At 39.3% G+C, this 23,428-nt stretch overlaps 1 protein-coding gene across 2 annotated transcripts; it reads left to right on the top strand.

Annotated features, from left to right (window-relative positions):
- The first annotated feature begins 205 nt into the window (after nt 1-205).
- On the top strand, nt 206-23,010 carry FZD6 (frizzled class receptor 6). Of its 2 annotated transcripts, XM_014073775.2 has the most exons (7): nt 206-946; nt 1,036-1,377; nt 11,316-11,512; nt 12,819-13,836; nt 15,377-15,525; nt 19,426-19,863; nt 21,016-23,010. In XM_014073775.2, the coding sequence occupies exons 2-7, from the start codon at nt 1,171-1,173 to the stop codon at nt 21,179-21,181; spliced, it is 2,175 nt and encodes a 724-aa protein (XP_013929250.2). In that variant the 5' UTR covers nt 206-946; nt 1,036-1,170; the 3' UTR covers nt 21,182-23,010. The 2 variants fall into 2 exon arrangements, with proteins under 2 accessions (XP_013929250.2, XP_013929249.2); XM_014073774.2 differs by having other exon boundaries at nt 206-1,377.
- Nucleotides 23,011-23,428: the final 418 nt, after the last annotated feature.

Genomic DNA, 23,428 nt, shown 5'->3' with positions numbered 1-23,428 from the left:
GGGAAAAGCCTCTTCAAAAACCTCGCCTTTTGCGCCTTTCCTTGGAGCAGCTCTTCGCTCTCCTCCATTGCTCGGGTTTCAAGTCGCGGGGCGTTCTTTGTGCTCTCTCCCTCCGGATTTTTTGGGGGGAAGGGAAGAAGGGAGGGGGATCGGAGGTCGCAGCTCGCAGGGGGCGTTTGAAAAACTCGCCCCGCTTGCCCCCCCCCGCCGCCTTTAGACGCGGGGAAGGGAAACCGTCGAAGCGCGAAGAGTTCGACGCTTGCTGGGTTGTTGGTTTTTTGCAGGCTCCGAAGACCCCGCATTGGGGGGTCTGGTAAGTGGCGTGGAAAGCTGGTAGGACCCGCAGTCGCAGGTGGCCTCCGGAGTGCGGCAGGAAGCGAGCAACGGCCTCCCCAGCCTGGTTTTGTTGGGAGTTTTCCTTTGGAGTTTATTTCCCTTTTTTTTCCTCTTTGCGCGCATGGGAGGACGGAGAGCTTTGGGAATACTTAGAGCGAGGAAGTATCGTTTGGGTAGCAACAGTTTTTTTATTTATTTTACTCAATCCCGGGCCGGCTATGCTTTCCGACAAAAAAAGGAGCGTCCGTTGACAATCCCTAGTATATCGCAAACATAAAGCGGCTGTGACCCCCGTGGGGAAGTTGCGAGTGATTTTGCATTGGATATAATCGGTTTGATTTTAAAGTTTGGATGGTGCTCCTCGCTACAGCTTGTAGCCTGTGTGCGTAACTATTGGGAACAAATAGTTTCTCCGCCTGGCTGCCTTTCTTAACACTTCGGGGAGTATCTCACTGCATGCAGTGGAATGCTGTTGAGTAAACATGCAGAGGCTTGTGCTTTTTTGTGGTAGTAACTGGTTTTTAGCCCAACTCCCTGGTTGAAGAGAGTAAATCCAGTATTCTTTTGTCTGGCCTAAATAGAGAAGGAAGCTGCTGTTTACAGTTGTAAAGTACGATTTTCTTTTCTGTTTAATGTTTACAAGATTCCTGATTTGAGTTAAAAGCGGTTATCAATTAACTTCTTTTGGTTGCTTTGCAGTTTGCAGTCGGCGGGAAAATGTTATCTTTAAAAGCAGGGATGCAAATATGAAGAGAAACAACAAATGTAATCTCTGAATGTCTTGAGAGAGAAAGCAGGACTCCCCCCCCCTCCAAAAAACATCAACAAATCCTTATGGTGAAGCTGGAAGTATTTGGGAAGATGGGGGTCCTTGTTTTCTTTCTGATCTGGAGTTTAATCTTAAACTTGACCTATGGACACAGTTTGTTCACCTGTGAGCCTATTATTATTCCAAGATGTTCTGGAATGACTTACAATATGACGTTTTTTCCTAATATGATGGGACATTATGATCAGGACACTGCAGCTTCCCACTTGAAGGTGAGTTTTGTCCTTGCACATATTTATAAGCAGTGTTTTTGCAATGCAGATACGTTTTGCAGTACAACAATGTAAGATGATTAGTTTTTATCTTGCCTTTATTACTTTTATAAATAACTCAAGGAGGTGAACCTACATAATAAATATTCTTTCCTCCTCCTCTTGTTTTCTCCACAATGACAACACTGTGAGGTGGGTTGGACTGACATAGAGTGAGTGGCCAGAGGTCACCTAGTTGGCTTTCATGCCTAAGGTAGGACTGAAACTCATTGTCTCCTGGTTTCTAGGCCAGCACCTTAACCACTAGACCATACTTGCCTTTAATTTATTGTTTTAGAAACCTTAATTACTGGTAATTCAAGAAACAGTTTACAGCATCTATTATGTGTGTGATTATGCAGTGAAAGGGCTTTTCCTAGGATGTTTCCTTTTCAATCTGCTTTTAAATTTATTTTTCTGATTTTGTCTATATCTTGACAGTTTGACTCAGTTCCATTTTTCAATGTTTTTATTGTGTTAGGAGCAAGAGCTGGTAATTGAGTCTTTTTCAAAATATGGAAACATAAATAAATATCTGGATTTGGTTGGTTGGGTACATGAATGGAACAGAGCCTTTATCTCAGGCTCTGCAAATTGTGACCCATTAGACCAGAGGTGTCACTCAAGGCCTGGGGGCTGGTCCATCCCTTAGATCTGGCCCGTGGGGCTGCCCTGGAAACAGCAAAGGACCAGCCCACAGTGCCTCTGCCAGTGAAAATGGAACTCGGGAGGGCTCCTCCTGAGCTCTGTTTTTGCTGGCAGAGGGTTGCAGGAGGCCATCAAAGCCGAAAATGGAGATCGAGAGCTCATTTTCACTGGCAGTGCTTGGGCCACCACAGGCACCCCTGACACAAGTGATGTCGAGCTGGCCACACCCACCATGGCCACGCCCACCCCGGCTCCCCAAAGTCAAACACAACCTTGTTGTGGCCCTGAATGAAATTAAGTTTGACACCCCTGCATTAGACTATTGTAAAATATTCTGTATTTTACTTTTGAAGAGTGTTGGGAAGATACAGTTGATGAAAAAGGCAGTATTTAGGTTGCCAACTGGTATATTATAATTATGATCATTATGATACTGAAAGATCTGCCCTGTTGCCCATTAAGTTTTATACACAGGTCAAGGTGTTGATTTAGTCTTAATGGTTTAGAGTCTAGCTGTCTGGGGACTGTCTTGTTATGAGTTAGCTCTGCATAAAAGGATTGTGTTAAGCATCCATTGAGAGAAGCATGATTGTCAGCTGGATTAGGCCTTCCCCTGGGGAATGCTTTCATTTCAAAATTGACAGCTATTCTTTAGGTTGTTTTTTGGAAAGTATAATTTTGAAAATTATTGACACATCTTAACTTTTCATATATAAACTGCATCTTGTTTTTCTAGAATTACCTAATTTGTAGTATGAGCTAATTTTTGTTATATTTTCTTTTTCTTATACTTAAATGTCAATTCCATGAGTCATTAAAAATAAAATATTTTAACATTTTTGTCAGAAATAAAATTCTCAAGGAGACCATGAACAATAAAAAGCAGATTTATTTAAAATACAATTGTATATAAGCTTTTGCAAAAGGATTCCCAATCATGAAAGAGAATGTCTGATAGATCTGAATACATGGCTTAAATACATTTTGGAATAAGAGTCCATCCCTATTACATGTTCATGTTATACAATCTTCTGGCAACTTCACAAACAATTTCAAGCCCTAAAATCCCCAAAGTTCCTTGGCCTTCTCTCACTATATTAGGAAATAATAGGAACATAACAAGACAATCAATACCATTATGATAGCTTCTTTAAACTGATTTGGGCTGATTCCAGTAATGTAAAGCCGATTGGGCTTGGACTTTCTCAACCATCTTAATAGCCTTGTCCCCCCACCCCCTTCTATATAAGGTCTTTGTAGAATGTGTTATAAATGTGAAATGTCAAAAGTTGAATGTGAATGTGAAAAGTGTAAAAATGGAGTTGCTCAGGTTCTTTTCTGCTCTCTCTCTCTATATATTCAAATATAGTAGAAATATGTCTGATGCATTTAAATCATCTGCCCATTAATAATGGCTATCTACTAAATTTGTATATTTGCATGTAAGGGAGAGTTTTGCAGAAGAAGGGTATTCTGGCAATTGAAGGCGGACACAGGATGCTAGTGCATGCCTTTATTAACAAAGAAAATTATTTGAATCATTTCAATATAATTATAAAGAAGTCATGTACACATGCACAAAAATAAATAGCATTTGAGCACTCACTTTATACCTTGTAAGGTAACTGAGGCAGGTCAACACATGTAGAAACGAAGATGAAAGATTAAGCATTGAGAATGCTTTTTAAAGCTGCAATTTTAAGTACAATTATACAGGAGTAAGTCCAATTGAATTTGGCAGGACTTGCTTCTAAGGAAGTCTTTAATCAGCAAAATGGGGTGCCCTTAAGGTACCTCTTGAGTTAAGGATTAATGTAGGTATTGCATCAAAAAGTCCTTTCCCCCCCACTCCCCAATTTAGGCTACTTTTTACATTTGGGATGATTTTAAGAACCAAAGTTGGCATTTTAACTAGGTGGGGCAGGGAACTAGATTCAGTTTAGATGTTGAATCCAATACCTGTGGGAATTTGGTCAGGGAGTTTAATGGGAGGAAGTGACAAAAGCACTGTGTCTCTTGAGGATTGTGTGTAGAGTTGTGGAGAGGAACACACATGAATAGTTGATAGGTCCTGGGAGCTGCTGATTGCCCATTGTAGAGATTGGCTGACTGGTTTCCTGCTTATGGAACAGCTTAAGGTAGATATAAGCTGGATAGATTCAAGCAGCAGTGCCTGATTGAGTTAACAGTGCTAGCAAGAATTTACTTAAAGTAGAGGAAGTCCTTGTAAATTTAGAGTTTGTATTTGAATAACATGAAGAGGGCCAGAGAAAGGAATAAGAAATACAAGTCTCTCTATAACTGACAGCAGAGAGAAGAATAGAGGGACGTGGTGGCTCAGTGGCTAAGATGCTGATCTTGTTGATCAGAAAGATCAGCAGTTTGGTCGTTTGAATCCATAGTACTACATAATGGAGTGAGCTCCCATTACTTGTCCCAGGTTCTGCCAACCTAGCAGTTCGAAAGCATGTAAAAATGCAAGTAGAAAAAATAGGAACCACTTTTAGTGGGAAGGTAACAGCGTTCCATGTGCCTTCGGCATTTAGTCATGCCGGCCACATGATCACAGAGACATCTTTGGATAGTGCTGGCTCTTTGGCTTTGAAACGGATGTGAGCACCGCCCCCTAGAGTCAGGAATGACTAGCACATACAGTTGCAAGAAAAAGTATGTGAACCCCTTGGGATTACGTGGAGTTTTGCATGAATTGGTCATAAAGTGTGCTCTGAACTTCATCTAAGTCACAACAATATAAAAACACAGTCTGCTGAAAATAATACTACACAAACATTAGATGTTACCATGGTTTAATTGAACATAACATGTAAAAACATTCACAGTGCAAGGAGGAAAAAGTATGTGAACTGTTGGACTTAATAACTGGTTGACCCTCCTTTGGCAGCAATAACCTCAACCAAACGTTGCCTGTAGTTGCAGATCAGACCTGCACAATGATCTGGAGTAATTTTGGACCACTCCTCTTCACAAAACTGTTTCAGTGTAGCAATATTCTTGGGATGTCTGATGTGAATCGCTCTCTTAAGGTCATGCCACAGCATTTCAATCGGCTTGAGGTCAGGACTCTGACTGGGCCACTCCAGAAGGCGTAGTCTGTGCTGTTGAAGCCATTTTTTTGTTGAATTACTTGTATGCTTTGGGTCATTGTCCTGTTGCATCACCCATCCTCTGCAGAGCTTCAGTTGGCGGATAGATGGTCGTACGTTTTCCTGCAAAATGTCTTGATAAACCCTGGAATTCATTCATGATGCTCCCTCCGCCATGTTTTACAATGGGGGTGAGGTTTTGATGTTGGTGTGCTGTGCCTTTTTTTCTCCACACATAGTGTTGTGTGTTTTCCCCAAACAACTCAATTTTGGTTTCATCTGTCCACAGTATATTTTGCCAGTAGTGCTGTGGAACATCCAGGTGCTCTTTTGCAAACTTCAAACGTGCTGCAATGGCTTCCCTCGTGGTGGCTTCCTCCGTGGTGTCCTCTCATGTACTCCATTCTTGTTTAATGTTTTCCTTATTGTAGATGTGTCAACAAAAATGTTAGCATGTGCCAGAGATTTCTGTAGGTCTTTAGCTGACACTCTAGGATTCTTCTTTACCTCATGAAGCATTCTGCGCTGTGCTCTTGCAGTCATTTTTACAGGACGACCACGCCTAGGGAGAGTAGCAACAGTGCTAAACTTTCTCCATTTGTAGACAGTCTGTCTTACCGTGGAGACATGAACATCAAGGCTTTTGGAGATACTTTTGTAACCCTTTCCAGCTTCAGAGCCGAGGTGGTGCAGTGGTTAGAGTGCAGCACTGCAGGCTACTTCAGCTGACTGCAGTTCTGCAGTTCGGCTGTTCAAATCTCACCGGCTCACCGGCTCAAGGTTGACTCAGCCTTCCATCCTTCCAAGGTGGGTAAAATGAGGACCCGGATTGTTGGGGGCAATATGCTGACTCTGTAAACCATTTAGAGAGGGCTGAAAGCCCTATGAAGCGGTATATAAGTCTAACTGCTACTGCTACTGCTATTGCTATTGCTATTCATGCAAGTAACAATTCTTGATCATAGGTCTTCTGAGAGCTCTTTCATGTGAGCCATGGTTCACATCAGACAGTGCTTCTTGAAATCAGTAAACCCAAAACAGGTGTGTGTTTTTAAAGGACAGGACAGCTGTCAGCAACACATACAATATCATCACACTGATTGGAGTCAGGGTTGGCTCACTCCTGGCTCCAATTAGCTCTTGAAGACATCATTAGGCTAGGGGCTCACATACTTTTTCCTCCTTACACTGTGAATGTTTTTACATGTTATGTGCAATTAAACCATGGCAACAGCTAATGTTTGTGTAGTATTATTTTCAGCAGACTGTGTTTTTCTATTGTTGTGACTTAGATGAAGTTCAGAGCACATTTTATGACCAATTCATGGAAAACTCCACGTAATCCCAAGGGGTTCACATACTTTTTCTTGCAACTATATGTGCAAGGGGAACCTTTACCTTTAACTTTACCTTAGAGACAAGAATGAAGAAAAAGTGAAAATGTGGTGACATCCATGCTTGTGGCATCTTTATCTTCTTGCCCTGAAAACAACCAGGGTTGTGTTACAGCAAATGAAGAAAAAGATCCTTGAAGAAAAAGACATAAGATTGGAGCAGCAAGTAGCCACATTCAGTTGATGAAAAATGATGAGGATTTATCATTTCAAAGAAAGGAAGCTCTACAACTGGGGCACAGTAGGAACAACTTTCCGTAAAGACGACAAATAGAATAGAAAAGCGAGCAGGTGAGAATAACCACCAGAAACAAAATGCACAGAAGGTTTTCTGTGCTGCTCAAACTTTTAACAGTAGGAACAACCTTCACACATGAAACTGTCTATGGGTGTTTAAGGAAAAAGATGGTTCAGACAAGAGATGTACAGAAAGAATGCAATTATGCAGTATAAGAAAATGAGAAGATTCACTCTTAGGAGCGATTGTAACAAGGGTATATAGGCAGACCATCAACTCATGAAGCAAGCTGTCTTCAAGGAACAAGTATGTAACAGAAAAAGTTTCAAGTGATTGAACTGACAATATCCCTTTCTGTTGACACACTTGGGGATAAAATAATATTGCAAAGAACAGCTACAAAATATCACCATAGGCTTTTAAAATCTTGGAAAGAGACTAGCCTGGAGGCTCAGATGATTTTCTTTTTGAATGATTTTATTAGATAAAGGTTCCCCTCGCACATATGTGCTAGTCGTTCCCGACTCTAGGGGATGGCGCTCATCTCCATTTCAAAACCGAAGAGCCAGTGCTGTCCGAAGACGTCTCCGTGGTCATGTGGCCAGCATGACTGAATGCTGTTACATTCCCACCAAAGGTGGTCCCTATTTTTCTACTTGCATTTTTTACGTGCTTTAAACTGCTAGATTGGCAGAAGCTGGGAAAAGTAACAGGAGCTTACTCCGTTAAGCGGCGCTAGGAATTCGAACCGCCAAACTGCCAACCTTTCTGATCGACAAGTTCAGCGTCTTAGCCACTGAGCCACCACGTTATTAAGGATTATATTAAACAGATACAATTAACACAAACCTCACAAAATACTTTTTAAAAGAAATCAATATTTTAAATGTGCAGGTAAAAAACTTTCCAAAAAAAGAAAATATTTTTTTCCCTTCATCCCAATAAGTATATTCAACATTAACAGTATACATCTGTCTCTTAAAATACAAATATATCTTTATATACCCCGTTTTCCATATATCTACATCTATGGAAAACTTCAACTCTCCTTATAAACCACCAATAAAAGTTACCAGTCATAAATAACATCAGTACACCTTTCATTTAAAGAACCTCCAATCCCTCACGTAATGATCAAAATCTAACCACAATTCTAGATTAGAAAAAGATAAACTGTTAAACATTACCAGCAATAGTAGCCTCTTATTTATACATGAAAAGTAGTAACATTTATCTATATACTGGTACAGTTCAATTTGCAACCACAATTGGGACCAAAATTGCATTCATTAAGCTAATCACCATAGTCATTAGGTGAATCACATGGTTATTAAGTGAATTCAGCTTCCCTGATTAATTTTGCTTGTCATAAGTCAGCTGGAAAAGTCGCAAATTACATTCACATAATCTCAAGACACTGCCACCATTGTAAATGCAAGCCAGCTGTTAAAAGTGTGCATTGAGAGTTACGCAATGGTCGTAACTTAAAGGATGGGTTGTAAGTCACTTTTTTCAAGGCTGTTGTAACTTTGGACCACTATTAGGTTTCAGCTATAAATCAAGGACTAACTAAAACTTGTGTCTGTAATCTTTAACTGGGTGAAATAGTTCATATGCCAAAGATTTTTCAAGTAAGCTCCCTCCGATGGACTAACTAAGAATGCATCCCAAATCTGGGACCCATGACTTCTTTGGAATTGAAATTTGGCAAATTTTCTAAAACATGACAAATGATCAGAAACCATTTTACTGACATAATATAACATGTCATAAAACATTTCCTATGGTCAACTGCTTACTGTATGTTTGACTGTACTAAACAGTTCTATAGGACTACTTTCAAGGCTGATATACTTCTGAATATATCCTTACATTAAAAAAATTTTTTTCCAGTACATTACAAAATCTGTCATTGATAAAGGCAATTGAGGAATCTGATAATATATATCTGAAATGTACATCTGAAATATATCTGAAATGATGATCCAGTGGGTCACAAGTTGTTTAATAGGGGTTATAAACTAATCCATTACACCACATTAAACATTTCCAGAAACAACTAACCAACACAGCCAGAGGATAGATGGTTTTCTAATCCACTTTTCTGGTCTCTGGAAGAGATTTAAAAAGAAAAGAATCCTGTAGACAAATGATTGACAGTGCAAATCAGTCATGTTTGGTTTCTTGTACAATGTTCTGATTTATCTAGAATAAACTGCTAAAATGAGATGTGTTGTACCTCACAAAAACAGACAAAATGTGCAAGATTTTTAGGCGAACTTCAATGTTCATGCAATCATGCAGAAAATAGAAATAAATTTTTAAATCTTTTCAAGCAATAGAACCTGCTAATTTTTTAAAACGCCCAAGACCTTGATGAAGAGTTCTAATGAGAGAAAATTAACTGCATTTGTGGTGTGTGTGTGTGTGTGTGACTTGAATTTTGCAGAATACAGTTTGAAATCCTGTTGAGCCACTGAAAAAAAGCTGAACATTTACAATCTTCATTATCCAGGCATTAATGTATGGTAAATCAACAAAATCATTTTAAGCTGTTAATGTAGAAAGGAAATAGATTTAATAGATGTAATGGAAACTCTCACGACTGATAGATAATTCATAGATAACACACACTACATTTCAAAGAATAATTTTTGTTTCAGTTGGAGTCAGTTTGATGAAGTGATTAAGGCACCAGGCTAGAAAGCTGGAGATCGAGAGTTCTAGTCCCACCTTAGGCACAAAGCCAATTGGGTGACTTTGGGCCAATCACTTTCTTCAACTCTAGAAAGGAGGCAATGGTAAACAATGTCTGAAATCCTAGATGAGACTTGATCAGGCAGTCTCGTGCTCAAAGATACTTGAAGGTGTGAACACATACGCAGAAACACACACAAAAGAACAGAAGAAACTGAAGGAAAAGAGGAAGGCAATTGCACCATACTGTATGTGTGTGCAAAAGACCTTTTGAAAGCAAATTGCTTCTGATTCTATGCTTAAAATATCAAGTGGGTTTGAGGAAGACCCCTGTGGGAAGACCCCATATTTATCATTATCGCACAACTTCCTGAACATTTCAACTATTGAACTTTTAAATTATTGTGGTGCAGTTTCCCCAATAATTGATATGTCTATGCACCCTATGCTTTCTCCCTACATTGCTAACATAGGTTTAGGATTTTTTTTACATATTTGACACGAATATGATAGTTATATAAAACATTTTATTCATTATAGCTATTAATATATGTTGTGCACATGGCATAATTTGTGTATCCAGTCTTAGAGCATTTTTAGTCTTTCTTATCAACAATTCAACCGGTATTTGTTTTCCTTCACTTTTTTTGTGTTTGCCAGGAAATGTGATTTATTGTACAATAGAATTTTTTCATTTGGCCCATACAATGGATACCCTAAATAAAGAAACATTCTATTGACTTGTACATTTTCTGGGCAGCCATTGAATACAATGAACAAAATAACATTAATTAGATAAACATCTATCCTGATGTTTTAGAAAAGGCACCTGTCACAAACAGGATGAAGAGGTCAAACCTATGGCACATTAAGCATTGGAACTGTGGATGTTTAATTAATGTTCAGTGTGATTATACAAGCGAAAAGACTTCAAATATACAGCTTATAAGCTTTGCCATAGAAACCTGGACTATAATTAATGGGAGCAATTAATATGCCCTCATCTTCAAGTGCAGGTGGATATGAAAACATCTGCTTGCTCTTTCTTGCTCTCAATCCCCCATGGCCTTAAAAGGTTAGGAGATTAGTACCTCGCCTTAACCCTGCAGCATAACATTTTCAACCTCTGACTGCACCCCCCCACAGAATTTTAATTTTGGTTCATAGTAAAACCTGTTTGCTACACTTCAACGTTTTGCTAGAAATCTCTGAAATCATTTTGTTGGAATCTTTCTCTTGTCAGAAGATGTTAATTGAGAAATGAAAACCCATTCTATAGGGCAGGGGTGTCAAACTCGATTTCATGGAGGGACGCATTAGGTTTGTGTTTGACCTCGGTGTGTGGCTAGGGTGGGTGTGGCCAGCTTGACGTCACTCATTTCAGGGGTTCCTGTGGTGGCCTGAACACCCTGCCAGCGAAAACCAGCTCCTGATCTCCGTTTTCAGGTGCGAGCTCTGTTTTTGGTCACAATGGTCTCCTGCAACCCTCTGCCTGTGAAAACGGAGCTCAGGAGGTCTGTGGTATTTGCTGTTTCCAGAGTGGCCCTGCAGGCCAGATCTAAGCACCCCACAGGCCGGATCTGGCCCACGGGCCTTGAGTTTGACACCCATGCTATAGGACTTTTTACAAAAATAAGTTTGACAGGATTTTTGGGGGTGTCAGGCTTATTAAAATGTTATAGTTTGGAAGACATTCTTTTATGGAAGCTGGTAGTGTTTTAGAAAAGGAAAGGGAAAAAGGATTAAAGCCACTCTTGCTTTGATTTGTTATGAATTTTCTTTGTACACTAATCTACATCTCATTTTATTCTCCCAAAGCTCTTTCTTCCCCTTCTGAATCTTCAGTGCTCCCCAGATGTCCATGCATTTCTGTGCAAAGCCTTTGTGCCTGCTTGCTTTGAACAAACACGCGTTGTCTACCCTTGCCGGAGCCTTTGTGCAAGAGTGTATGAGGACTGTAAAAAGATGATAGACATGTTTGAAATTGGATGGCCTAAGGAACTTGAATGCAGCAGGTACAGCGCTTTTCATATATTTCTTACCCTCTTAATTTCTATTTGTTGAATTTATACTCTCTGGCAGTCTCATGAAATTCAGCAATGTTCAAGAACTGAAAAAGAAAGAAAAAATAAAACAACCATAGTAGAATTCAAACACAAACAACATAAATAAGAATTAAAAAATAAACACTATTTCTACTAGAATTGACTTAGGTCCATGATGGCAAACCTATGGCACGCATGCCACAGGTGGCACATGGAGGGCATGTGATGTGTTGTTCTATGTCAGCTCCAATGCACATGCATGTGCTGGCCAGCTGTTATTTGGCCTTTTGGAGGGCAAGGGGGGGGGCTGTTTTCATCCTCCCCAGGCTTCAGAAAGCCGCCTTAGCCTGTGGATGGCAAAAAACAGGCCCAACAAGCCTAACGGAAGTTCGGAGGCTTCAGTGAGGCATGTGGGGGTGGTGCGGGGGCAAGGTTGTATGTGTTTGCGCGGGGGAAGGGCATTGCCTTATGGATGTGAGCACGCATGCGCTATCAGAACCCAGAAGAGAGCAGCTGGCCGATGTGCATGCACGTGGCGGCCAGCTGCTCTTCTGGGTTCTGTAGTGCGCATGTGTTGTGGCCAGCTGCTCTTCACATGCCGGAATCCAAAAGAAAGCAGCTAGCCAGTGCACATACATGCTGGACCAGCTGTCTGGGGCATATGCGCACGACGGAACCCAGAAGACCAGCTGGCAACAGTGTGCATGCCCACAGAGAGGGCTCTGTCTGGCACCTCTGGCACGTGTGCCATAGCTTCACTATCCCGGCCTTCAGCAGTCTGTAAAGTGGGGAAGTTATTCTCGGAGCTCTGGATTGACTTTTAGCAACTTTTGTGTTTGAGGCACAAGAGGCACATTATTGCTTCAGTGTACCTGAGACTGTGTTCCCTCATAGTGACCCTTTGTGCATTCTTGCCTCTTAATTTTGTTTTCTTTCTGTTTAAATTGTATATATGTAGATTATAATTTTCTACAAACTAGCTTGCTTTCCTTTACCTAAAAGATTACAAAAAATAATGAAGTGTGCGTATATTTACAAAACATTTAAGTTGAACACTTGGAATTACAATAAAAGCTTTAACATCTTGTTAAAATATTTAACCTTGTTTAATAAAGATTTACAAATAAAATATACCTAGAGTATGCTTACAAACATACGTCTCGTGTGTTGAGAAGTTTTGTGTGTGTGTTTAGAGTAACAGGCAAATGGAACCCTGGGTAGCCTGGAGCCAATTCTGTAGTATCATAACCAATTTCCCCCTCTTTTCACTTTCTAGACTGGAGGACTGTGATGAAACTGCTGCTGTCACTGCTTCTTTTACTACAAGAGCCCAGGACACATGGAAGATCCCAGGGCAGCCCAAAAGGGACTATGGATTTTGGTGTCCACGTCATTTGCAGACATCCAGTGGACAAGGCTATAGGTTTTTAGGCATTGAGCAGTGCGCACCCCCTTGCCCCAACATGTACTTCAATAATCATGAGCTAGAAGTTGCCAAAAGCTTTATTGGCATTGTTTCAATTTTTTGCCTTTGTGCCACTCTGTTTACGTTCCTAACATTTTTGATAGATGTTAAAAGGTTCAGGTATCCAGAGAGGCCAATTATATACTACTCTGTTTGTTATAGTATAGTGTCTCTCGTTTACTTTCTCGGGTTTGTCCTGGGAAACAAAACAGCCTGTAATAAGAGCGATGAAAAGCTGCAGCTTGGCGAAACAGTCGTTCTTGGGTCTCAGAACAAAGGTTGCACCCTTGTCTTCATGGCTTTGTACTTTTTCACAATGGCCGGAACTGTCTGGTGGGTGATCCTCACAGTCACTTGGTTTCTCGCTGCTGGAAGAAAATGGAGCTGTGAAGCTATTGAACAAAAAGCCATGTGGTTCCATGCAGCTGCCTGGGGCATGCCGGGGTTTCTCACAGTGATGCTCCTTGCCATGAACAAAGTGGAAGGTGACAACATTAGTGGCGTCTGCTTTATTGGCCTCTACGACTTAGCTACATCTCGATATTTTGTTCTCCTGCCTTTGTGCATTTGTGTCTTTGTTGGTTTATCCCTCCTTTTAGCCGGTATAATTTCTCTAAATCATGTGCGCCAAGTCATACAAAATGATGGCAGGAATCAAGAGAAGTTGAAAAAATTCATGATTCGAATTGGCGTCTTCAGCGGCTTATACCTCGTACCTCTAGCGATACTCTTGGGCTGCTACATCTATGAGCAGGTGTATAGGAAGATATGGGAAACCACTTGGGTTTATGACCACTGTGATCAATTCCATATACCCTGTCCTTATGAGGTAAGATTGAACTCTTAGCAAACTTAATGCTTGAATGACAAGGAATAGGGTATAAGATTTTGGGGTTGGGGTTGTATGTTTTGATGAATCAATTAGTCCACGGGCAAGGAGAACACTGTTTTGAAAGAATATCTGATGCTACCAGTACTTTAGAAGACCTGAAAAGTTTCTGTAACTGTTAGATATGGTAGCTCAGGGTTGTATAATTTATTTTGTGAGGGCCAAATTCATTGCCTGTATCATGAAGTGTATAGTTAAGGGCTTCATGATTGTAAATCTTTAAATTGAAGATGGTAGGACCATATTATTCATTTGAAATTCAAAATTTGTTACTGGAGCATAATCTTATAAGTTTCAAATCTGGTGTCTTCCTGTTATAGAAGATAATTTTTTAAATTGTTAGATAGATGGATGGATGGATGGATGGATGGATGGATGGATGGATGGATGGATAGATGGATAGATGGATAGATGGATAGATGGATAGATGGATAGATAGATGATCGATCGATCGATAGAATAGATAGATAGATGATAGATAGATAGATAGATAGATAGATAGATAGATAGATAGATAGATAGATAGATAGATAGATAGATAGAATGCTTTATTGGCCAAGTGTGATTGGACACACAAGGAATTTGTCTTTGGTGCATATGCTCTCAGTGTACATAAAAGACAAGATACATAAGGTACAGAACTTAATGATAGACATAGAGTACAAATAAGCAATCAGGAAACAAACAATATCAATATAAATCGTAAGGATACAAGCAACAAAGTTACAATCCTGCAGCCATAAGTGGGAAGAGATGTGTGATAGGAATGATGAGAAGAATAGTAATAGTAATCAGCCTTAGTGAATGGTTTGACAATGGTGAGGGAATTATTGGTTTAGCAGAGTGATGGCATTTGGGAAAAAACTGTTCTTGTGTCTAGTTGTCTTGGTGTGCAGTACTCTAGCATCGTTTTGAGGGTATCTTCATAGACTAGTTAGCAGCATCCTCGGCATTGGATGTATACATATATACATTTAACATTTAAACTTGAGAAAATTAATAATTCGCATAATAAACATCTTAATTAAATGGACATTTCAGGTTAATATGTACCCCTCCAATAAAGTCACATAAAGTCATTTAGAAACAAAAATAAACAAGATAAGTAACTGCAAGTTAAATATCTTTGGTATCACTTCAGAGTGTCATTTCAGTATTATAAAACTTTGAAGCTCTAAAGCAGTTTAATTTTTTTTCTACACGATATCTCAGGTTTTCTGTTCTATGAAATTACAAAGGCTGGTAGGGTAGTTACTTCTAATCTCGAATATGCAAAAAGAAAGAAATAAAATTCCATTGTTCATTTGTACCATTAAAATTTCTAAAGATTTGAGTGTGTAGAGTAGATATTCTTAGTCTTAAAGTTTTTAATCTTTCCACTATAAATCAGAAACTGCTATTTTTCATTTTGTCCTTTGAAATGTAGTGCAGGAAAACTGTTTCTCCATTGTATTTTCAGTAAATGCTTATTGTTTTCCAGGTCAAAACATTAGCTAGACCGGAAATAACTTTGTTTCTAATGAAGTACCTGATGACTTTAATTGTTGGCATCTCTCCAGTCTTCTGGATAGGAAGTAAAAAGACCTGTTCAGAATGGGCAAGTTTCTTCAACAGAAATCGCAAAAGAGAGTAAGATGTGTTTTTGTATTTTGTCATTTTTACTTATAGATAAAATATCTTAATATATATGTTTGAATGTATTAAAATTCCTTAATACTTCCATACTTGGAAAATACATATTTCAAGTATATATCTTAGGATGCTTTGTGACTTTTCCCTTGTGCTGCAGGGATAAAGTGCTTTAGGGATATGAATACTGTGATCTAGAGATAACCATTTTGTTTTATTAAAAACTGCATATGTAAATAACATATGAGCACTTTTAGATTCTAAGTGACAAAGTCTACTAGTTTTATGAACAGTCCAAGTTCAGAATGAATGTATTAAGGACTCAAGATTTGACCATTTATCCAAATTCTAGCTATGTTCACATGAAGCCAAATAAGTCAGTAACATTTTTAGCTTAATGTGTTGTAATGCTTTGTAACACTAAACCCCAATCCCATAAGCTAATGTATTACATAGTGTGTTTTCAGTAAATTATAGTTTAGTAATGATAGGCAAGCATGCTCCGAAAATACAGAAATTTGTAGGCAACTGTTAATGCTATGTTCAAGCCAACAAGTTATATGTTGAATGGAGCTAAATAGCAGAGAAAGAAACAATTAATGGAATGGTTTCCAGAACAAAGCAGATAGTAGTCTCCTTCAGTGATATGGGCAGCTAGATAAATTTGATAAATGAATAAATACGCTGAGGAACCAAAGATACAGATGCAGGCCTAGAGAGACAATTGAAGAAGAAGGCATAAAATAGCAAGAAAAAATAAGCCAAACTCAGAGAACACACACACCACTGTCAGTCTCACCAAATGGACCAGACAGGAAACATGACTAGATATGTTGATTGTACTTTATTGTAAAGTTATATTAACAGAATCTTATAGTGTAGTTCTCTCACCATCTCCTTTACAACTGAGAAACTAGGCAAAGTCCCTTCTGAACCTCTTGCTCCGCATAGTTGCGGACTATGCTGGCCCTTCCCCAAGCAACATCTCTTCAACCTCTCTTCCAAGGTCGTCCCCATATATTGCTGACAGTCACACAGTATCAGAAGAAGGTAGATTGTGAAACATAAATATTACAAGCTGGTTGAGTGGCTTTATAGAGTTAACAAAGGAAAAGACAAAGGATGTGTGATTGGTAGAGCAACATTTCCTAGCATCGTGCCATCCAGATATAGTGGGATTCGAGTTACTACTGAGGCTACTTCTCAGATAGGACATGCAAACTCCATTGATTTTATCTATAGCTCCATCGTTTTTCCCACCTGATTTCATTCAGGTATAATCTGCCAGAGTTACTTCAGGGTGAAATGTGTGGCAAACAAATTTAATAAATAAATAAACAACTAGAGTAGTTTGGAGAAACTCTGATCTTCCAAATATTTTTTTTTAAATCTTTCGCTAGCCTTAGTAAGCATGGCCAATGGACAGGGATGATGGGAGCTAACAACATTTTTTTTGGGGGGGGGGGGCGGAGACAACAAAGATTCCATCATTTAGCTAGATAATGGAATCATAAAGTTAAAAGGTCCATTTTTGCCATGAAGTCCAATCTGCTACTTTGTAAAAATCTACATTAAAGGTTCTAGGGTAGATGTCTGCAGTCACACTTTGAATACATACAGTGAAGGGGATCCCATCACCATTTTTGGTATTTTCTTCTGCTTTTAACTGTTCTCCCTGCTCCAAGATTAATTTTGCTTTCCAACTTTGTTTTCTGAGTTGATAAATAACAGATCTTAAACTTCTTCAAGACATAACTTTGGGTACAGATAGTCCTCGACTTACAATTGGAGTCTGCCTGTTATGGTCATAAATCATGAATGTCATAAACCAGGTCACGCACATGACCTGATTTTACAACTTTCCCCCCCCATCTCTTCAGTTTGGACTTAACCTTGTAATTATCCTCCTTGTTTTCAGGTGTTCTAATCCTTCATTGAGTTGTTTGTAACTTTATTTTCCTCTTCATTTTTTTTTGATCTGGAAAAAGTCCCCAGAGAAAGAGAGCACACCTCTGCATTTAACAACCTCTTCCATTATCTGTCAAGTCCCATAGCCAAGAAGTTCCTCCTGGTGTCTAGCCTGAATCTGTTTCTGTGGAGTTTTAAGTGGCAGGTTCTGGTCCTGCCCTGTGGGGCAGTAGCAAAAACATCCACTACCTGTTACGTATGATAGTCCTTCAGATATTTGAGGACTGCTGTCATATCTCTTCTCTGTCTTCTGTAGCAGCAGTCACCAACTGGTAGTCTGTGAGAAACTTTGGGTGGTCTGTAGAAAAATTATTTGCAATTTTTATATTGCACTAAATCAGGGTCCTCAAACTACAGCCTCTGGGCCGGATATGTGCAATGAACACTTGTGTTGCTGCAGAGAGTCTTCCCCTTCAGGGTCTTTTTGTGCGGGTCAGAGGGGGGCAGAAATTCTGACTTGGGGTCTGCTTCAGCCTCCTTGTGCAGGGCTTTGGGCAAAAGCTGGAGGAAAGTGCCACTGGTGGCAAACGGCCAGAGGGACTTGTTCCAGTGGGACTGCATCATGGCCTGGAACTGGCTAACCTTCTCAGCCCATGGAGCCTCCAGGGGCGAGTACCTGGCCTCCCGTAGGTCTTCCCTCTGCTTGGAAAATGTATGCTCTTAGTCCTCAGTAAGGTGCTTCTGCTGAGCCTCCTTCTCGATCAGATCCAATTTGAACTGAGCCAGCTATTTTGCCAACTCTTTCTCATGATGGCTGCCTAGCTCCAACAACTGCTTCCTGGGGAGGGTGGGCGAGTAGTGGCTGGGAGGGAAGGGGTGAGAAGAGGCCGGCGATGCGCCCCTCGTGAGTGACATCAAGTTGGCCACGCCCATCCAGTCACACAACCACCTAACCCTGCCCACCCAGTCAGTTATTCAGTAGATCATATTAAGTCCATGGGATTTAAAATTATGAATTTAGTGGTCCCTGAAGTCCAAAAGGTTGGGGACCCCTGTTCTATAGACTAGATATACCCAGACCTTTAACCATTCCTCAAAGACTTTAGTTTCCAGACCTTCAACCATGTCTGTAGTTTTTCTCTAACTCAAATTTATCAATATCTTTTCAATAGTGCTTCCCAGAACTTGACATAGCAGTCCAAAGGAACCTGACCAGGGCAGAATAGAAAAAAATATCTTCCTGTGCCCTGGAACCTATGCTCCAGTTAATGAGTTTGACAGATAGTACTTTTTAACAGCATGATCACTCGGTTTGCATTGGTTGACTGATCCTTTGCACACAGTCAAGGCTGATCTCCACTATTTTATACTTAGACCTTATGTTTCTTCTCGCTGGATGCATTTTATATGTCTTCCTTTCGTGTTCATTTCCATCTACTTCTTAAATTGTCGAGGTATTTCGTAATTCTTTTTTTTTCATTTAAAGTATTAGCTACTTTTCCCAACTTTATGTCAGCTGCAAATATTACAAGCTTTCCTTGCAGTTTATTTTATTTTATAAGAGCCGAGGTGGCGCAGTGGTTAAATGCAGCACTGCAGGCCACTTCAGCTGACTGCTAGTTCTGCAGTTCGGCTGTTCAAATCTCCCCGGCTCAAGGTTGACTCAGCCTTCCATCCTTCCGAGGTGGGTGAAATGAGGACCCGGATTGTTGTTGGGGGCAATATGCTGACTCTGTAAACCGCTTAGAGAGGGCTGAAAGCCCTATGAAGCGGTATATAAGTCTAATAAATAAATAAATAAATAAATTTTCATTTCTGCAGGTTTACTACAAAAACTGAAAAATATTGGAAATATAATCTGGCATAAAATGAAATCTACAAGTATTTTGAGATTGTCTTGGATAAGTTGGAGGTTTTACCTTCAGTTGATATATCTAAATAATTATAGAAAAAAGGGGTAATTAGCATTATTTCTATCTTTTCCCCCATCAGTCCAATCAGTGAAAGTCGGAGAGTGTTGCAAGAATCATGTGAATTTTTCCTAAAGCACAACTCTAAAGCAAAGCACAAGAAGAAACACTACAAATCCAGTTCTCACAAACTGAAAGTGATTTCGAAATCAATGGGGACTAGCACGGGTGCTACAAGCAATCATGGGACTTCCAGAGTGGCCATTGCTAACCATGATTACTTAAGCCATGAAGCTTTAACTGAGATCAAAAGTTGTCTGGAAGCATCTGAGAGAGAGATGGAAGCAGATGTTGTACGTAATCAGAGAGTGGAGGAAGAAGAGTTTCCTCATAATGAACAAAGCATGTTACAGATGCGATCCAGCCCTGCAGTGCCTGTGCAAGAACAAGAGACCAAAGCAGACAACAAGCAAGATATTGCTAGCCTACCTGAAGGCATGAAGAGAGCAGCTGAAGAACGGTAAGAAGGTTTCTGCTTTAGTTCATATCAACTACTGCATGTTCGTCTTGGTTCCACCACAAAATCGCGGAGGACAAAATCGCGCTCGACGAAAGCGCGCATTTGATGTCATCACAGCGCGACGAAAACATTGCGCTGTGATCGAAAAATGTAAAAATAAAGCTAAAACCTTACTCTAACCCCCCCCAAACCTAACCCTAAACCTAACCCTTAACCTAACCCTAAATCTAACCCTAAACCTAACCGTTAACGTAACGCTAAACCTAACGCTAACCCTTAACCTAATGCTAAACCTAACGCTAACGCTCTAAACCTGACCCTAACCCTTAACCTAACCCTAACCCTAACCCTTACCTTTATGTGAATCGGCTTGCTTTAATTTTAATTTTATTTCAATTTTTAATTTTTTTCGTCACGCTGTGATGACGTCACATGCGCGCTTTCGTCGAGCGCGATTTTGTCCTCCGCGCTTTTGACGGGTCACGGTTCGTTTTACTAACTGCAAAGGTAGCAAAAATGCAAATAAACATTTGATGCATCTATACACTTCGGCACAAAGCATAAAATGTTAGATGCGGTCATTCAGATAGTAAATGTTTATATGGCCAAAAGACCCAAATAATAGTGTAGGTTCCTAGCTGATAAAGACAATGACAGTGTAATTTGGTCAGACGCAATAAAATGCAGATGGGGCACACATGCACATACTCACGGAAGGGGGGGATAAGCGCATGCATTCTCCCGCCACGTTCGTGGCTCGGTTGCAAATAGCTCACCACTGATTAGTGGACCACGGCCCAGAGGCTGGGTACCCCTGGTCTATGAGATCCCCAGGTCAGTTATTGATTTGTAAAATGAATCTTCCTTCACAGTGAGGATACATAGAGAATGAGTACTATAGTGTATTTGCATGTTAAAATGCTAAATGGTATATGCAGGATTTCAGCTGGTTTCCTTCTCTGCTGCGCAAGATCTCAAATTGAAAATATGGAGTTTGTGCATCGTGCATACAAAGCATGTGACCTGTATATATTACTCATTGCATCCTATGCCTTGTTTAAAATGTGTTTATTTTCATGTCTGTTCATTTCACTGCTTTACTTTTATATTATTCATCTCAATGTAGAATGTTTCTTTTTGTGTATGTAATAGGACAACTCCTAAAAATGACATTACTGAAACTCTTCCACTCCAACTTGGTCATTCACATCGCAGTGTTTCCCAACTTGGCAGTACCAAGGGGTCAGGATTGCTGTTTGCCCACTCATCTTCAGATTCAAGGAAAGCTCAAGAGTCTGGTCATAGCTCAAATGGTTGAGAAGATGAACCGATATCAATTTGTCTACGCTGGCTTGGAATTCTCACCCTTGAAGTCTAGGTCTACTGGGGAGCTACCAGGTCAGGAAAAAATATGTTTCACGAATAATTTGAGGTCAAGAAATTACTCCATTCTGGGTTAATGCTGGACATGAGACGTGCATTGTGTCTTGTAAATAAGCACACAAATACCCATTGCAACCAGGAAAAAATAAAATAATATTGTAGAGAGACACTGAGCACTTATTCCTTCTATGGAATCTGTTACCAAAAATAAAAGAAGAAAAGGGCAAATGTGTAATTTGCTTTATGTCAAACTGGAGAAATAATAAATGGAAATATGTTATATTCTGAAGAATATAATTGCCTTAAGATCTTTTTAGTAGTGCTATTTATACTTTAAAATGGAGTATGAACTGCTGACCTTTCAGATGTTGTAGTCCGTCTTCATAAGCCTCAACTCCAGTTGCCCATGATTAAGGACGATGCAACTCATACTACAAGAACATCTGTTTATCCCTCTGTTCTTCATCTTAGGGATTAAACTAACATGAATTGCTGTGTCATACAATAATAAATTATGCAGAGTTTGTAGGAGGTGAAGTACTGAATGCATCTTAACAGAATAAAAGGACATTCCTTCAGTAATCTCTGAAGATCACTGAAAAAAAATTCAGGTAACAGCTGGAACTTTCTCAGTGGAAACGAGCTGAATCTTTCACTTCCCCCTATCTACGATCTTTCTTACTATCTAATTGGGCAAGGTCATGCCTTATACAGGTAGTCTTCGACTTATGACAACTATTGAGCCCAAAATTTCTGTTGCTAACAAAGCCCATTATATGACCTTTCTTGCCATAGTTTTTAAGTTAGTAACACAGTTGTTAAGTGAATCTGGCTTCCCCATTGACTTTGCTTGTCAGAAGGTTGCAAAAGGTGATCACATGACCCCGGAACACTGCAACCATCATCGATACATGCCAATTGCCAATCATTTAAATTTCATCACGTGACCACATGGATGCTGCAACGATTGTAAGTGTCAAAAATGGTCATGTCACTTTTTTTCAGTGCCATAGTAACTTCAAACGGTTACTAAACGAGTGGTTGAACGTCAAGGACTACCTGTACTAAATCCTAAAATTCCTGCTGATTAAATGGTCAGAAGGATATTAAGGTTGTATGAGCGCAAAACATTTCAAACTTGAAACATTCCTTTTTTGAGTTCCAATTCCAAACAGGTTTAGTATTTGAAACGTTTCCAGAATGGTCAAAAATTGAGTTTCACACTGAAAATGTTTTGCACTTCTCTACTGGAGAACCTGTTTCGTCCACATCAAATGTTTGATATATTTGAATTAAAAGTCTCTTGGAGAAAGTCTTGCTGGGGTTCTAAGAAAGGAAAGGTTAAGGATGCCCAAGACTCATAAGTGTAGACACTTTAGTTATATTGGGATTTTCTTTGAATCGATTATTATTTTATAATCCTCAGTTTGCAGATTTGAGCCACTGGTAATATATTATAGTAGGTTATACACTGAAATGGGAAGGGGAACTGGAATCAAAAGTAATTTAAATCAGCTACGTTCGTACAGCATTAGAATGCCATGTCGGTTATCTTCAATGTTATAGAATGCTTAATATCTAGATATCACTGGCAAGTCCTTCAGGGTTTTTGCTTGCAAAGTTGCAGGGGTGGGAAGGAGAGGACAGGAATAAATCAGTGTTGAGGAGTTTTTGGACTGTAGTTGAATATTTAGGGTGCTGCTGCCTTTCAGTCTTGAATATTATTTCACATTAATACATGTGAAAGACTATATATATATATATATATATATATATATATATATATATATATATATATATATATATATATATATATATATATATATATATATATATATATATATATATATATATATATATATATATATATATAGTCTTTAATAATATTTTGTAACATGTTGCCTACTGAATTTTGAACAAGATTTGCACCCATTTATGTGCTATTTTGGTTTTCCCTGATAAAAGGTATTGTTTTACTAAGGATGTAAGGTTTATTTCTCACGGACTAGCACTGCTATTGTTTTTGGGTTGTGTTGTTATATCTCTGTAATACCTGCATAAATGTGACATTGTACCATATTCCTTTTTTTAAAAGAATAATTTGCTTGATTGGAATAGAATTTGAATGTACAGCTGATAGTCCATTATATACATGGAATTAATTTTGTAATTTTGATTACCT

The sequence above is a fragment of the Thamnophis sirtalis genome, unplaced genomic scaffold (assembly GCF_051295495.1).
Source record: "Thamnophis sirtalis isolate CommonGarterSnake01/CBP01778 unplaced genomic scaffold, rThaSir2_p1.2 scaffold_2, whole genome shotgun sequence".
In the NCBI taxonomy this organism is placed as follows: domain Eukaryota; kingdom Metazoa; phylum Chordata; class Lepidosauria; order Squamata; family Natricidae; genus Thamnophis; species Thamnophis sirtalis.
This window is presented reverse-complemented; position numbering and strand designations above follow the sequence as displayed.

Bases quoted from the DNA above. Each gene is read 5' to 3' on its own strand.
- FZD6 (XM_014073775.2), top strand. From the start codon at position 1,171: ATGGTGAAGCTGGAAGTATTTGGGAAGATGGGGGTCCTTGTTTTCTTT. The intron at 11,513-12,818 runs GTACAGCGCTTT...TTCACTTTCTAG, and splicing joins AAGGAACTTGAATGCAGCAG to ACTGGAGGACTGTGATGAAA. The intron at 13,837-15,376 runs GTAAGATTGAAC...ATTGTTTTCCAG, and splicing joins ATATACCCTGTCCTTATGAG to GTCAAAACATTAGCTAGACC.